Source organism: Carassius carassius, chromosome 46 (genome assembly GCF_963082965.1).
Source record: "Carassius carassius chromosome 46, fCarCar2.1, whole genome shotgun sequence".
In the NCBI taxonomy this organism is placed as follows: Eukaryota; Metazoa; Chordata; class Actinopteri; order Cypriniformes; family Cyprinidae; genus Carassius; species Carassius carassius.
In genome coordinates this window covers 14,147,812-14,163,882 of record NC_081800.1, presented here as the reverse complement: position 1 = coordinate 14,163,882, position 16,071 = coordinate 14,147,812, and the positions used below count along the sequence as shown (strand labels likewise).

The following is a 16,071-nucleotide window of genomic DNA, read 5'->3' as shown; positions in this document are numbered from 1 at the left end:
CGTGCCATTATTTATTGGTATGTGAGATTTATTCGGCTCCATTTAAATACCATGCTGTGATACATATAATATTTTAGACATAGCATAGATAACATAATATTCCAAAGAGAGTGATTTGGTATGAGGAAGATGAGGATCTGTGGATTTGGTGTATGTGCTTGTGTTTACCGCATTGGCATGGCTCGGCATGTGCAAACTGGGTGATGAAATGAATAAATAAAAAAATGTGGGACTGAAAGTTGTGCCTTGGCACGCTGACCTAAAATCTAGTGAAGACTCGCCATGTTTCCCTTGGGATTAATCCAGTGTGGCATACAGAGTGTAGCGCAGCCTGTAAGGATTATATGTGCTGGACTTGGGCTCCCGCTGCCCTACTTTTCATTAAAATATATATAGAGAGAGGGAGAGAGAGACTGCATGAATGCCTGGACAGATGGAGTGGGGGTTTGATTAAACAGTGCACCAAGAACTGGGAGATGCTACAGCTTTCTCTTTCAATGCACAGACAGTTGTAAATTGTTCTGATTTTCATCATATTGTTGCATGGATGTTTTATTTGAATGCATGAGGCTGTATTAGTAATCGTGTTTTGTGCTTTTTTGGTTTGACCCGAAGGCTTATAAAGTCTAAGAGTATTGTTTGTTTGCTCTTGCATTTTCCTCCCAGGCTCATCATATTCTCACATTCACAGTACTAAACCAACAGCGACAGTGCTGTTCCTGAGAGAAATATCTTTGGTTGCCCCTGAGCTGCAGAAGCTGCTGAAATATAAATGAGACACTTAATGGCTGAGGCTGTATCGAGCCAGTGTTTACAGGGATCCCAGGATTGTGTGACATGGGACTTTTGGCTTCGATCTCAGGAAGCCCTCTTGCCACTTGCCAAATCCTGATTCATAAATGCCACGGGGAGTCTGTGTTTGTATGTGTTTATATTGCCTTGACTGAGGCCCATATGCCCTGGCAGGACCCCCATATGTGATCATCCCTCAAGACATGAAAAATGCTAAGTCACATTTCTTATATACATGAAAATAAACGGCTATACACTGTATATCAGCTTTGGACAGATGGTTGTACTCTAATTTTTCTAAATATTTAGGGAAAAAGTTTCCCGTCTCCATTCTGAATGTTTCACGCAACTGGCTATAATGGGATTTTCAGATTAAGACCCTATAAAATCAAAATTCTTGGGAGGTTTAACAACTTTCAGTTTATTAGCTTTGAGGCTGTCTATGATCCTTAACATTGAAAAAATACAGATTTTTGGCAAAGGTACAGATTACTAGGAAAGCAGACAGAAATACTGAAGAATCACCCTGCACTCCATAGACTTTTTTTCCTTAAACGATTGGTCTTAAACAATTTCTAAACAAATACGGTACTCCATTGGCATCTCAGTCAGTCCAAGATTTTCATTCATCAAGTGCTAAATCCGATTCAAAATTGCAAGTCATTGGCAAGCACCTCTGTAAAACGTTGTTACTCGCCAGTTGGGCGTTCCCTTTTTAGGAATTCTTACAAATCATGGTCGTGAAAACCCATTATGGCTTATCAAATCGCAAAGGCTGTGTGTTAATTAATGGGTCATGAAACCCCAGACTACTTTTTTCTGAGATTTTATCAGAGGTGTTTGTGTTGCACATCATGGAGGACAATGTTAGCATACGATTTTTTACAGTTTTAACTGTTGGAGAAAACTAGTTAATTTGAAGCTTTTTTGCACTATTTAGATCTTCCAAGTTTAAAATCTACATTGTGTTGATGTCACACATTTGTGACGTGGCAATGGACTATAGTACGTTCCTAATTTGTTAATTTGTGTTTTGTTTCCTTAGACCAGCTTATAAGCAGTACAACAAAATCTTTCTCTCAAACCTCTCTAGAGTCTCAATTATTATGATTTTGGGAGTGTGTGGATGCCAGTTGTACCTGGCTAAATAATGTGAGATCAGAGTCATATTTCTGGACTATTTTGTCCTATTTGCCTGCCATATTGAATAGAAAGGCACCCTCTGTCACCCGGGGCAATTACGAACTAGATGTGAAGGGAACCAGATGTTAGAACATGGTGTGATCTATCATATGTGATGGATAACACTTCCAATCTAGAAATGGCTATTTGTAAAATATGATTAGCAATAAGAGTCAAAAATAGCGAGCTACTACCACTGTGAAATGGGCAACTGTTATTCTGCATCTCAGTGTGAATCATCCTTCATTTAACATTCAGAAAAGCTATCCATTATGCATCATTATTACTGTTAGACTTGAAGAACAATGACCTTACACATGCTCAGTAAAATGCTCTTAGTGGAAGCATTTTAAACTTACAAGTTTTTGACATGCATTTCTTTTCAGATGTGTTGATGGACTCCACGACGGCAACGGCAGAGCTGGGCTGGATGATATATCCATCATTGGGGGTGAGACTCATTGAAATAATTTAGATGATCAGACCTAGCATAAAAATGAATAATTCAGCGTTCAAATTCAGCGTGACTCAAGTGGTGCAGAAATAGAAGTTGAATGAATTCCAAATTAGATCATTTTTAATGCAATCCATGCCATTTGTCTCATTTCTGCACATTTATACCTTAGACGTCATGATGTGTCTGTAATGGTGTGAAACAACAAATGAATGTTCCATAAATATGCAAATGGTTTGAAAAACTTGCTTTTACTATTAGAAGCACACATTGCTTATTCAAACATTATTATCTGTGCTTCGTTCCCAGTGGGAAGAGGTGAGTGGCTATGACGAGAACATGAGCACCATTCGCACCTACCAGGTGTGCAACGTCTTCAATGGCAACCAGAACAACTGGGTGCGCACCAAATTCATCAAACGGCGAGGAGCCCAACGGATCCACGTGGAGATGAAGTTCTCTGTGCGAGATTGCAGCAGCATCCCGAACGTCACCGGCTCTTGCAAAGAGACTTTTAATCTGTACTACTTCGAGGCTGACAGGGACGAAGCCACCAAGGTGTATCCCGCCTGGATGGAGAACCCTTGGACCAAGGTGGACACCATCGCGGCCGATGAGAGTTTCTCCCAGGTGGACCTGGGTGGCCGTGTGATGAAGATCAACACGGAAGTACGCAGCTTCGGTCCGGTGTCCCGAAGAGGCTTCTATTTGGCCTTTCAGGATTACGGAGCATGCATGTCGCTCATCGCCGTGAAGGTTTTCTATCGCAAATGCCCCCGAGTTGTTCGGAATGGGGCCATCTTTGAGGAGACCTTGTCAGGTGCGGAGAGCACCTCTCTGGTGTCCGCCCGGGGCAGTTGTGTCCCTAATGGAGAGGAAGTGGATGTTCCCATTAAACTGTACTGCAATGGAGATGGGGAGTGGCTGGTTCCTATCGGGCGCTGCGTGTGCAAGGCAGGGTATGAGTCTGTGGACAATGGGACCGTTTGTAGAGGTGAGTTTTGGTTCAATGTTGCTTACTGAGTATTTTGAATACTTTGATCTGCACTTAAATGCAACCTGTCCTCCAACCAATATGCTCTTATAGGTCGTTTGTCCAAATCCCTTTATACGACCCATCAGAGCGTATACTACAATTGCGCCAAAAGGTTGTTTTCATATCAATGTTTTGTACTCTTTTATTTGCACTCTGGTTTGCGTTTTGTGTAGCTCAGTTGGTAGACTATTGCGTTATACCTTGATATGTAATCATGCTATCATGGGTTCGAACCCAGATAACGGGCATGCACGTAAAATGTATATGCTCAATAAATCATAATTTAGCATGATTTCTGTGAGGGTTAGGTTTTGGGGTGGGGTTAGGTGTGGTCATTCGAACGAATAAGCCACCTAGTAAAATATGTACGAATTTCTGTGAGATCGGTGTAAAAAGTCTACACATTGCATTTAAATAAACGTGCGTTTTGATTGGTAATGACGTTATACGTCATTTCATGACGACAGACGCAACGCGATACTGTCATTATTTTTACGGCAGCTAGAGGCCGCTTAACTTTAAAACGTATAGGTCGTAATAAGGTGCTTGCATATACAACCTATATGGTCGTTTTTTGTTGGAGGACAGGCTCCTTAAATGTATGGACCACCAATTTGTTTACCCCTATGATGTTCCATAATTCTTGATGACAGAAAATACTGTGTTATAATTGTGATTGTGTTATAATCACACAGTTAACTGGCATTATGAAAGTTCAACACTTGGTTTTGCAATTTTTTATATTCTTTTTAGGAATTCAGATTCTTATTAAGCTTTGTTTTTAGAACAAAGATAATAATTAGGAAAAAGAAAGCATTCTTAAGAAATGTTATGTGCTTAACTTAGCCTTAAGTTATATTAACTCGTTCTTAGCAGAAAGTAGCAGTTTAAAAGTAGTTTTGGCCAATAGTTAATCCATCTCAGAACATATGAAATATTGAGTCATACAGACTTATAATACTTTTACATCCTTTTTGGAGCTAGACAGCAGCACTATCTTTAAAAGCTATTTTTTGTGTCTAATGAAGATAGCATCAAAATGAGAATTTGAAACCACATTATGCTGAGTAATTAATAAATACCAAATTCTGCCGATCTCATCCTTGTCTGGTCTGCTTTTAATGACACACTAAAAACTGAAACTTTTGTTGTTACATGGGGAGCAATTTCTAGCAGAACTGACCCTTAAAAAGGACGTTCGTAGGTGTAACTGGATGTTGTCACATTGATTTAGATGTTACAACATGAAGCATATTTTTAGGTAGCCGGACTTTTTTTTTTTTTACAGTGCTAAATGCCAGCAATGATAAATAAATAATGAATAGCCTCAGCTTCAGCCTCAGATTTCTGCACCAACCTAAAATACAATGAAAGAAGGGATACATCGCCAAATTAAATTTGAATTAAAAAAAATAAAATTTACACTATAACAGAAAAGGACGACAGTGTCCTTCCTGACTGCACACACACACATACATTACATAGTCTTACTATTGAGAGCTGCCCTACAGGTACAAAACATTCACTGACCTTAACTCTATTGAATCCAGTTGAAAGACATCGAGCCATTGTGTCCTCCAGCCTGTTTCTGTCCATGTGCAGCGTTCTTCTTACAGTGTTATTTCAAACAAAATGTGCACACATGCATGCACACAAGCACTGACCCTTAAAACTGTTTTTATAACATGAGATTTTGCTGTTAGTCTTACATTACTCGACAAGGAAATAGCTCTCTGTGTCTGAGAACAAGGGAGCTATAATGAATAGAAATCCTCCAGTCAATTGTAACGCTGCATTGATTGGAATGAATAGAGGGATTTGGGTAAAAAAGGTGGGTTTTTTTGCCCTCGCTTAGCACTCGGCAGATATGATTACATTCAAGGAGAGCAGGGTGGAGATGAGGGAATGATTTTGGCAAGGTTCTCCTGGGTACTGTTGACAGAATCTAAATTACTAATATCCCCCCATCTGGATCAGCTGATGGATGGAAATCGGCAATATCCTGGGCGAGCACAAGGCAGAGCGTCTCTTTTATTTCCCCTGGTGTTAATCCTCCTCGCTGCCACCACTTTAATGACACTCCTAATTGACTAATTTGGAGTGCGCAGGGGGAACTGGGTGGACGCTTAGATGCTGCTCTCCATGGTGAGTCCATTTGGAAATCAAGCACAAATAATGAATCCCCCTGTGGTTGTTAACCAAGGGCTGCATGTAGCCAAATGGATTTATGAGTTCCATTTTCTGTCTCTAAAGGAAATATGCTGTAGCAGTACTCATTAAAGCCAAGTAGAGACATAATGGTCTAATTGATAGCAAGCTTGACGTGTAATTCTCTTATACTATAATACTGGAACAATGGCACAGCACTACATACTTCAGAACAATGTGACTTCAAAAGCCCTACATGAGTGGTTTCATCTTGTGTGTGTTTTTTAAGCCTTCTATTGCTAAACAATAAGGATTTTTTTCTGTTGTCTTAGCTGGACTCAGGCTAGTAGTTTTCTATTTGCTTTGCCTATGTTTTTAATGGCTCCACCTCATAAAATGCTAACTTTTAAATCTATTTTTTTTATAATTGTTTTGAAAAAAAAAAATCTAAATTAAATAAATAAAAACCAAAAACATTTTTACGATATGGACTTTTGTCTTTTCTTTTGAGTTTTATTAGTTAAGGCAGTAATTAAAAATGTAAGTATTTTTTTTCTATTAAATAAATTATATATATTTTAATTAAATAATTTATTTTTATTGCATTTGTAAAATGAATAAATATATTTTTTTGCAAAAAAATAAAATAAAATAAAATAAGCAATAATCATTTTTTTAAATATAAAATTATATGATTTATTGTACTTTTTAATTCAAATTATTTATTAATTCTATATTAAACCTAAAATTTATTATATAGGTTTTCGAGCAAGAAGAATAGCTATAAATTATACTGACCCAAAACTCTTACACTGGCCCTGGGCCATCAGGCCGTTCTTATTGTTGATCCCTGTTAAATATTTAGCCTATTGAACATGACTAACCGTCCTTATGAAACGAAGTACGGGAACAGCTTGCGAAATAACATTTATATGTGTCTTGTGCCAAGAACGCCTCTCCTCTCCATAGCCGAGAGCTGAAACTCACCCACACCTCAAGTAATTATAGGGGTAGCACTAATTCATTTAATCCAGCCGATATTCTGACCCTCTCTGTTCTTCTCTTGAGATCTTCTTCAGTCCGCTCGCTGTCTTTCAGATGTGGTTTGTGATGGATATAATTGACTGGCCTTCTAGATTGCATTTCATAAGGAATTACATAGACCTTAATGTACAGTTTCTCCTTGTTTTAACGTTTAATGATTACAAATAGCGAAATTCAACCGGACAGTGTTGGCTGCAGATGAATTACCTCTACTGTATGGAGCTGGACTGTGGCCAGTCCCCCAAGCCAAGCCCGCCTGTGTCTCCAAATAAGATGAATGTTGGCTGATTTTGCTTATATTGTGTTATGACCAATCAATACAATCCTCCACAGACAGCTGCAATGTGGATTTGTTTCAGAATTTCTGACCTTTCAATTAGAAGTAATGGTTTTGTTATCTTGTTATCTTTGAATATGGGAGTACCTTAGGCCTAAACCTCAGTTTTTGATTTGACCTCAAAGCTAAACGCTTACAGTTAATCAAGGCTGGGTATTCTTAATTATGTAAATGCAATGTATCTGAAGTGTTACATTTGCTAAATCCGTGTCCACTGAAATGCTGTAACTATCTTTTAATCTTTCACGGTCAGTGTTGAGGGCCACTCAGTGACCTTCGTGCAATGCTGCCTCTGTTTAAAAGCTCTAGTTTCATGTATTTACACTGGATAATGTGTTCAGATGTGCACTATAGATCATAATGTACCAACACCCTATGTTTTCAGCACATTGGGGTCACAGAGTCTGTCTGTTCCTCAATTATACTTCAACCTTCATGACTGTAGATGCTTTTCCTGATGTATAGAGAGCTATGGGTTGGTATAAACATGGGTTTTTCTGATTAATTGTGATCTTCATTGATGATTGATGAATGGCATGACTGAGCATTCTGACGTGGAAACAAATGACTCATATAAACTAGTTCTTAATTAATTAAAAACATTCTGGGGGAGCAGTGTAGGCTGATTAGCAATTTGATTCATGAACAAGTGACTCTTAAGAACCAATCCTTTTTAGTTAATTGAAAACATAGTGTGGGCCAGATTCACCAACAAACAACTATAACGAGGCGGTTCTTCGTAAAGAATCAGCTGCATACAGTGAGTAATCTTCATTTGAGCACTGATCTGTGTTACCAGTGTGATCTGATTATGAACAAATTATTTGAATGAGCCGGTTGTTTTTATAAATTAAAAACATATAGGGCCCTATAATACAACGCAAGGCACAGCGCAAGTGTATTTGCTAGTTTCAGTCCGGCGCCGTTAGCATTTTCCCGTCCAGCGCCACGTCGTTTAATTAATAATTGCATTTGCGCTCATTTGTGCACCCATGGGCCTTCTGGACTAAAAAAAGAGGTGTGTTCAGGCGCATTGCTGGCGCATTGTTATTTTAAGGAGCTGAAAATAGACTGCGCCATAGACCAGCTCAAACCTGGTCTAAAGTCTGGTGCAATGTTTTTTCTTTATTATTTAAAGAGCGTACACGCTGCTTATTTAACACAGGGACGCACAGCAGCACACAAACATGCATATATATATATATATATATATATATATATATATATATATATATATATATATATATATATATATATATATATATATATATATGCCTACATGTCATAATGGATAGTCATCGCATGTATCAGCATTGACTTTTCAGTAGCGACAATATAAAATACTGATTTTGGTGGAAACTCAAAACTTTTTTTTTTCATGTTTTGGAACCAAATTCTTCATTTCCTATATATCCAAAGCAAAATAGACATTTTAACCCCAGTATTCTCAAAGTAATTGAATTTAATGAAATTTTAATTGAACCACTGATATTTTAGTATTAATTATATGCTATGAGTATTCAAAAAAAAAAATTATTATAGAATTAATGTTTATTATTATTTTTTTCCCCATTTTCATTTTCCAATGTAATTTTAGTTTTAGTAATTTTGTTATGCACTTTTGTAACTTTGGAAATATATTTTTATTTAGCTTTATTTGAATTTTAGGTTAATTTTAGAATTTTAGATTTTATTACTTCAACTAAAACAATTTTGTTTCAGTTAGTTTCAAAGGCAACATTTCGAATTTCCATTACAACTAATAATTTTGTTTTATTTCAGCATTATTTCCATTTAAAAAATGTATTTAAATAGTTTTAGTTAACAAGACTGAATTGAAAAAGGAAATCGGTATGGATACCTAGACCTTTATAGTGTCACATGCAGGTTGTACAAAACAAAGTGCACAACGAAGTAGTATAATCAAAGTTCTTTTAATAATCCACAGGAGAGAATAGGCACAACCAAACACAAATCCAAATGATAGCAGACAAAGGAACATAAGGGAACACAGACTTAAGTAATAGAAACTTAATTGGGAGAACTGAAACAGGAGTTGAGCTAATTAAATAAAAAAACATGGAAACAAACAAGGCAGGAGAACACAGAAAACTAAACTAAAACAGATCATACATGTGACATATAGGCCATACACAGAATTGGTCCAAAGCCAGCACCGGAAAAAACATCTTTAAAAAAAATTAATTTTCCAAAAAAAATGGTATGTATGCAAATTGTATAATATCCAGGGTACACATTTCTAGTAATTGCAAAGGTAATTCTCATATTGTATTTTCAGAAATTTTTGGAATATATGTCCACTCCCCAAATTTATCACTACCGAAACACATAATAATAGTTTAATTAGAAGGGTTATATTGACCTATTACGATTAGCTAAAAATATATATATTTTATCTATTTTATAAAAAAAAATAATCTGAGGTAAATCAATAACAATTAAATTTTTAGCAATATTTCCAGTGTAATTTATGGGATTTGTTGTATTTTGAATCCATTTTTTTGATGATAGTTGCATACACGTTTCGGTAGTGACAGTAATGCTTTGGTAACAACCATATCACATTACAGAATTTTAACTTTTTTACATAGTTTCATAATTTACAAAGCAAATATAAAATAAATATTGGGCATGGCAGAAAAGAAGGGTGCTGGAGCTAGTCTCCTGAGCTGACTTTATCAGGTACAGCTCTCTAATCCAATCTCAGCAGCACATTGCTGCAGGGAGGTCGTCTGCTACCTTATTTGTTCCTGTGACTCAGGATGTATTTCAATAATTAAATTTGTTTCACCGCAGCACTGGATGTAAAGAGACTGTGGCCGAGCTATACAGAAACCAAATTAGATTGGTATTTGTGTAAAATCACAGGCGTAAAATATCTGCATATTTTATTTGTTCACTGACAGATGTGCCTCTCGCCCTAGAGTTGCAGGGTTATGTTACAGTCCCTATAAATCAAATGCTTTAGCCTTAAAAAATATATCTCATGATTCTGTAGAAAGGTAAGTGGTCATGCAAGGCCAGGTCATTATTCTACAGTTTTTGCTTTCTCTCATATACAGTAGTGGATTATTGAGGATTTGTTTGGATTGCTTTGTCATTCAGTATTTCACAAAACATGGATATTAGCGAGTTGACCGACAGAGACTGACCATTTATTCACCACCATTTTTGTTTAGCTAAGAATGCATATGGTGATAAAATGTTTTTATTGTGTGGTGAGACTTTGTTTTCATGTCATCTTGGCTTGCTGTGATAGACAGATGCTGAGATATAAAAGTTTCACTAGCAACTGGCTTGTAACTAGAGCTGGATGAATAGTTATGCAAATGATGATTGGTATTGATTGTCCCTCTAGGCCAGACTTGTATCAGCTCTTTGATCTTTCTCCTTACTGTGAAAAACCTCCATGTGTCGATCCACTTTAATCTTCCATTATTTATGTATGTGTGTAAACCATGAATTTTAACAGATGCACCCAGACTGTTTCCAAGTCATGCCCACACTGTTATGTTCTATCTAAAAGTGCTAGTTATCTGTGGTTGGTTGCAGGTAATAATGAAGTATAATTTCCATGACTTCACAACCTGTGTGAAGGACTCCTATTACAGTTACACGTACCACAAAAATAGTAGTCTTGACTCCTTTTTTAGGTGTATGTCACTCTCTTGTTTGTCAATAGCTTATGTCAAGTCAAGTCACCTTTATTTATATAGCGCTTTAAACAAAATACATTGCGTCAAAGCAACTGAACAACATTCATTAGAAAAACAGTGTGTCAATAATGCAAAATAATAGTTAAAGGCAGTTCATCATTGAATTCAGTGATGTCATCTCTGTTCAGTTAAATAGTGTCTGTGCATTTATTTGCAATCAAGTCCGATATCGCTGTAGATGAAGTGACCCCAACTAAGCAAGCCAGAGGCGACAGCGGCAAGGAACCAAAACTCCATCGGTGACAGAATGGAGAAAAAAAACCTTGGGAGAAACCAGGCTCAGTTGGGGGGCCAGTTCTCCTCTGACCAGACGAAACCAGTAGTTCAATTCTAGGCTGCAGCAAAGTCAGATTGTGTAGAAGAATCATCTGTTTCCTGTGGTCTTGTCTTGGTGGTCCTCTGAGACAAGGTCTTTACAGGGGATCTGTATCTGGGGCTCTAGTTGTCCTGGTCTCCGCTGTCTTTCAGGGTAGTAGAGGTCCTTTCTAGGTGCTGATCCACCATCTGTTCTGGATACGTACTGGATCCGGGTGACTGCAGTGACCCTCTGAACTGGATACAGACTGGATCTGGTGGCTACGGTGACCTCGGAATAAAAGAGAAACAGACAAATATTAGCGTAGATGCCATTCTTCTAATGATTTACAAGTACATAGGGTGTTATGGGAAGTGTTCCCGGTTCCGGTTTACCTAATTAATGGAGCCTAAAAATCCTTTAACGGATTTGGATATTAAAAGCATATTAGTATGTTATGTGTAAGCCAGGTTAAAGAGATGGGTCTTTAATCTAGATTTAAACTGCAAGAGTGTGTCTGCCTCCTGAACAATGTTAGGTAGGTTATTCCAGAGTTTAGGCGCCAAATAGGAAAAGGATCTGCCGTCCACAGTTGATTTTGATATTCTAGGTATTATCAAATTGCCTGAGTTTTGAGAACGTAGCGGACGTAGAGGATTATAATGTAAAAGGAGTTCATTCAAATACTGAGGTGCTAGACCATTCAGGGCATTATAAGTAATAAGCAATATTTTGAAATCTATACAATGTTTGATAGGGAGCCAGTGCAGTGTTGACAGGACCGGGCTAATATGGTCATACTTCCTGGTTCTAGTAACCCCCAATTTCCACCAGATGCGTAACGGCTCCGCTGCGTGACAGCTCCGTGTTCCGTCGTCCGTCAATACCCACCAGGTCCGTATTTGTTGCGTAACGGCTGCGGTCATGACTGACAGCTGACGTCACGATGCCCCATGTAATCTCGCGAATTCTGGTGTGATCGCGCGATATGTAGTTTCTATAAACAGAACTACCAAACCAGGAACAGTTTTCCATCCGAAGGAGTATAGGATTTTCTTTTCTCTTTTCATTTCTTCATCCATCATGTCAACGGGGTTAAAACTTCAACAAGCCTGTCTCCGCCCATTATGAGGTTTTCAAGGTGTAGTGTAGGGAAATATGAGCGCGGTGTATTTTATTTTGAAAATTAAAGAGCATATTGCAGGTTAAAAAAAAATCTAAATTAATATTTAACCGTGTATGAAAATACCATATAAAAAGATAATGCAGGATTTAAAATGGTTTAAAATGACATAAGGACACCAATTTAGTAGATAAAGTGAGCGTTTCTTTGAATGCTCGTAAAAAACGCTTTTTTTTCCAACATCGCGTCATTTTACGTCACAAGAGGGAGACGTGTGCTGCTGTGCGCTGCCGCTGCTCAGTGCAGAGTAGGTTGGTATTCAGTAAGAGCGGTCGTGAGTCAGTGTGTTTTCAGTAGGTTTTGTATTTCAATTTATCATCGTCATGGTAAATTATTGTGTTTGTGAAGCTTGCAAAAAATCCAGCCTGTCAGGACATCGAGTCCACCGGTTTCCTAACAAGAAAAAGGACGGTGCTATCTTTCGTGCCTGGGTGCGGTTTGTGCAGGTGAAGAGACGGGATTTCTCTTCCGCTTCGGCTTCGGAAAACGCGGTCGTGTGTAGCGTTCACTTCAGATCGGAGGATTATCGTCCCGGCGATATGATGGAGTTCAACATGGGATACCGAAGTAAGAACCGAGTGATACTCAGAGCTGGTGCGGTTCCTTCAGTGCACGTAGCTTCGGGTTCTCCCGCCGGCGGGAAACACGGTGGTCACGGATCCGTCAGAGATGCAGCTCGACGAAAACGTGAACTGTGCAACGTAAGTCTTTTTTTTTTTTTTTTTTTACATTTACTAACTAACAAATCAGTCAACATAATGATTTAAATAATGAGAAGCAACGTGGCGTGTATAAGTTGTTGTAAAGTACCGCAGCTAGCTTGTTAGGCATAATAACTAATGCTAGTTGCTAGCACAGCTAATTCGTAATTTGTCATGTTTGTTTATAAGGATTTATCAGAAATTGCAAGTAATGAAGTGGGAGATACATCTTCAGCCAGTGCTGCAGTGTTTGTTGCTGACCCAGAGCAAGAGCCTTTCTCTCCACTGGCCCCTCAATCATCTGTGCATCACTTTGGCTCACAGTGTGACCTCAGACCTTCACATCGTTCATCAGGTGGATTAACATTTTACATTAAATATGATGTGCAATGAATGAACTATCCAGTGTCCACAGATCAGCAACTTTAATAACTAGCCTACTAACGTTACAATATTAAATTTCATTTTTTCCAAGAAGCTGTTTTCTTTTATTTGCTTCTAAGAAGAGTCAAGTTACGTTATAGCTCCATCATTGCTCAAAGTAAAAAAATATATTTATGATGTATCATATACATGCTGTTACACAATTGTATAACTGGACTTATTTTTATTCTAGCTGTCCAGGCACAGCCCAAGATGGTCAGTGTGGGGACTCGGACAGAAAGGTTTGAGAAATCAACGTCAACTCCACTGCCCAGTCCTGTGCATACCGATGATGAGTCATCCTCTGTTTTCATGGACAAACCTGGTGATATGTCATGGATCCCAGAGGGGGAAATGACAAGCGATTCATCTGATGAGAGTTGGGTAAAGTTGGTTTTATATTCGCACATTCGCAACTTTTCCCACATTTCCGCGTTCAATAACTTTCAAATTATATGTGCAATAAAGTTTTTTTTGGCATATTCTAATCAGCGACATCATTGTGAACCAAACAGAATGGTTTCAAAATCGATCAAAATGGCCAAATATTGTTTTTATGGCATTTTTAGAAGCGAATGTCCGCTGAATATCCAACGTAGTGCTGGAAATTCGTTAGGGACCGTCTAAAAAGTTTTTTTTTCATTGTGTGCGAACAGACAAGTATTCTTGAGCCAACCACAAATGTGCCAGCAAATTTCACTTACATGATGTCTTCTAATGCTATAGATTTTCCTTGAGCAACAATAGAAATTGCATTATAATTATGGTGTTTGTAAATATGTTTAGGAACTTAAAAATAATAAACGTACATAAAGTATAATTTATTGCATAATTTAACAATTCAGACAAGTGGAAAATCAAGTGTAATCTCCTGAACATAGTTAATGGCATAGTTAAAGCAACATTTTGATATATTTATTTGCCTCAAAATGAACATAAACTGTGTTGATGTGTTGGTTTTAACAATGACATATGATTTCTTTCAATAGGTTTTAAAAGCATGGGTCAACTTCTCCGAAGCAAGCTGGAACATCTTGTCTGGATCCTACAGAACATACTACAGCCCATGTCTTGCAATTTATTCACCTTTGTTGTTTTTTCTGATTTTAAGTATGATAAAGACTTAACAGTGTAACAGTGTTCTCCAGGTGTTGAATGGAAAAAATGGCTGAACTCTTTTATGTTTTTCTTATTTATGACATCTTTGTTTAACATTAATCTCTCACAATTCATGTGCAATTCATGTCTGCAATTCTGCAAAAATATCACTTTGCCTGGTACTGAATCCCTCAGATTATTGACCATTACTCAGAAATCATGACAGCAAACACAATGTGGATTTTCGGCGAACATTTAAAAAATGATGGCAAAACTTTCTTCAAGATGGATTATAAAGAATTTGTGGTTCACATATTTAATTTGACCATCACTGTTTTTATGGGATTCCTCAATGACAAGCCACCCACTTCAACAGCTTTTGAAAGAAGGGAACATGTGCTAAGTAGCGATATATTTATCTGACCCTAGATAACATACATCCAGTCTTGAAATATAGAAGTATGTAGTGTAGATGTTGAAAAAGATCCATACCTATGTACTTGTCCATTGACACAAATTCCAGTTCAATAACTTAAAAAAAGCCTCACATTGATACAAAACAAGCTGCTAAATAATTATGGGACCTTATAGAACATATCTGAAGTCTTGAAATACAAGTATTGCCCATACATACATTTGCAGCATCCCTGTGTTTCTTCATAGACACCATAACTTCACTTCCAGTTCAATACGTTTCAAAATAAGGCTCACACTGTTACCAATGAAGTTGCTAAATATTTATCTGACCTTCTTCATCATATCAGAAGTCTTAAAAGAACTAGTATTTGCTTTAAATTATACATTTACAGCATCTCTGTATTTTTTCATAGAGACACTTACCTACACTTCCAGTTCAATACCTTTTTAAAAGAGGCTCACACGGTTACAAAACAAGCTGCTCAATAATTATGGGACCTTGTAGAGCATCTCAGAAATCGGGAAATACAGGTATTGCCCATAAAACATTCACTTGCAGCATCCTTGTGATTCTTCATAGACACACCATTACTTCACTTGCAGTTCAATACCTTTTTAAAAGAGGCTCACACGGTTACAAAACAAGCTGCTCAATAATTATGGGACCTTGTACAGTATCTCAGAAGTCTGGAAATACAGGTATTGCCCATAAAACCTACATTTGCTCTATCCATGTGATTCTTCATAGATACACCATTACTTCACATGCAGTTCAATACCTTTTTAAAAGAGGCTCACACAGTTACAAAACAAGCTGCTAAATAAGTATGTGACCTTGTAGAACATATCAGAAGTCTTGAAATACAAGTATTGGCCATAAAACATACATGTACAGCATCTATCTATTTCTTCATAGACACACTATTACTTCACTTCCAGTTTAATACCTTTCCAAAGAAGGCTAACTCTGTTACCAATCAGGTTGCTAAATATTTATCTGACCTTCTTCATCATATCAGAAGTCTTAAATGAACTAGTATTTGCTTTAAATTATACATTTACAGCATCTCTGTATTTTTTCATAGAGACACTTACCTACACTTCCAGTTCAATAACTTTTTAAAAGAGGCTCACACGGTTACAAAACAAGCTGCTAAAAAATTATGTGACCTTGTAGAACATATCAGAAGTCTTGAAATACAAGTATCGGCCATAAAACCTACA

General features: G+C 37.4%; 1 protein-coding gene across 2 annotated transcripts in view; it reads left to right on the top strand.

The window, feature by feature from the left end:
• The window catches only part of LOC132129210 (ephrin type-B receptor 2-like), a 108,541-nt gene that overhangs the window by 16,773 nt on the left and 75,697 nt on the right, over positions 1-16,071 (top strand). For both annotated transcript variants that reach the window (XM_059540721.1, XM_059540720.1), the window contains exons 2-3: positions 2,361-2,425; positions 2,738-3,422. In XM_059540721.1, coding sequence (XP_059396704.1) covers positions 2,361-2,425; positions 2,738-3,422 — 750 coding nt within the window. The remainder of the gene's footprint in view (positions 1-2,360; positions 2,426-2,737; positions 3,423-16,071) is intronic.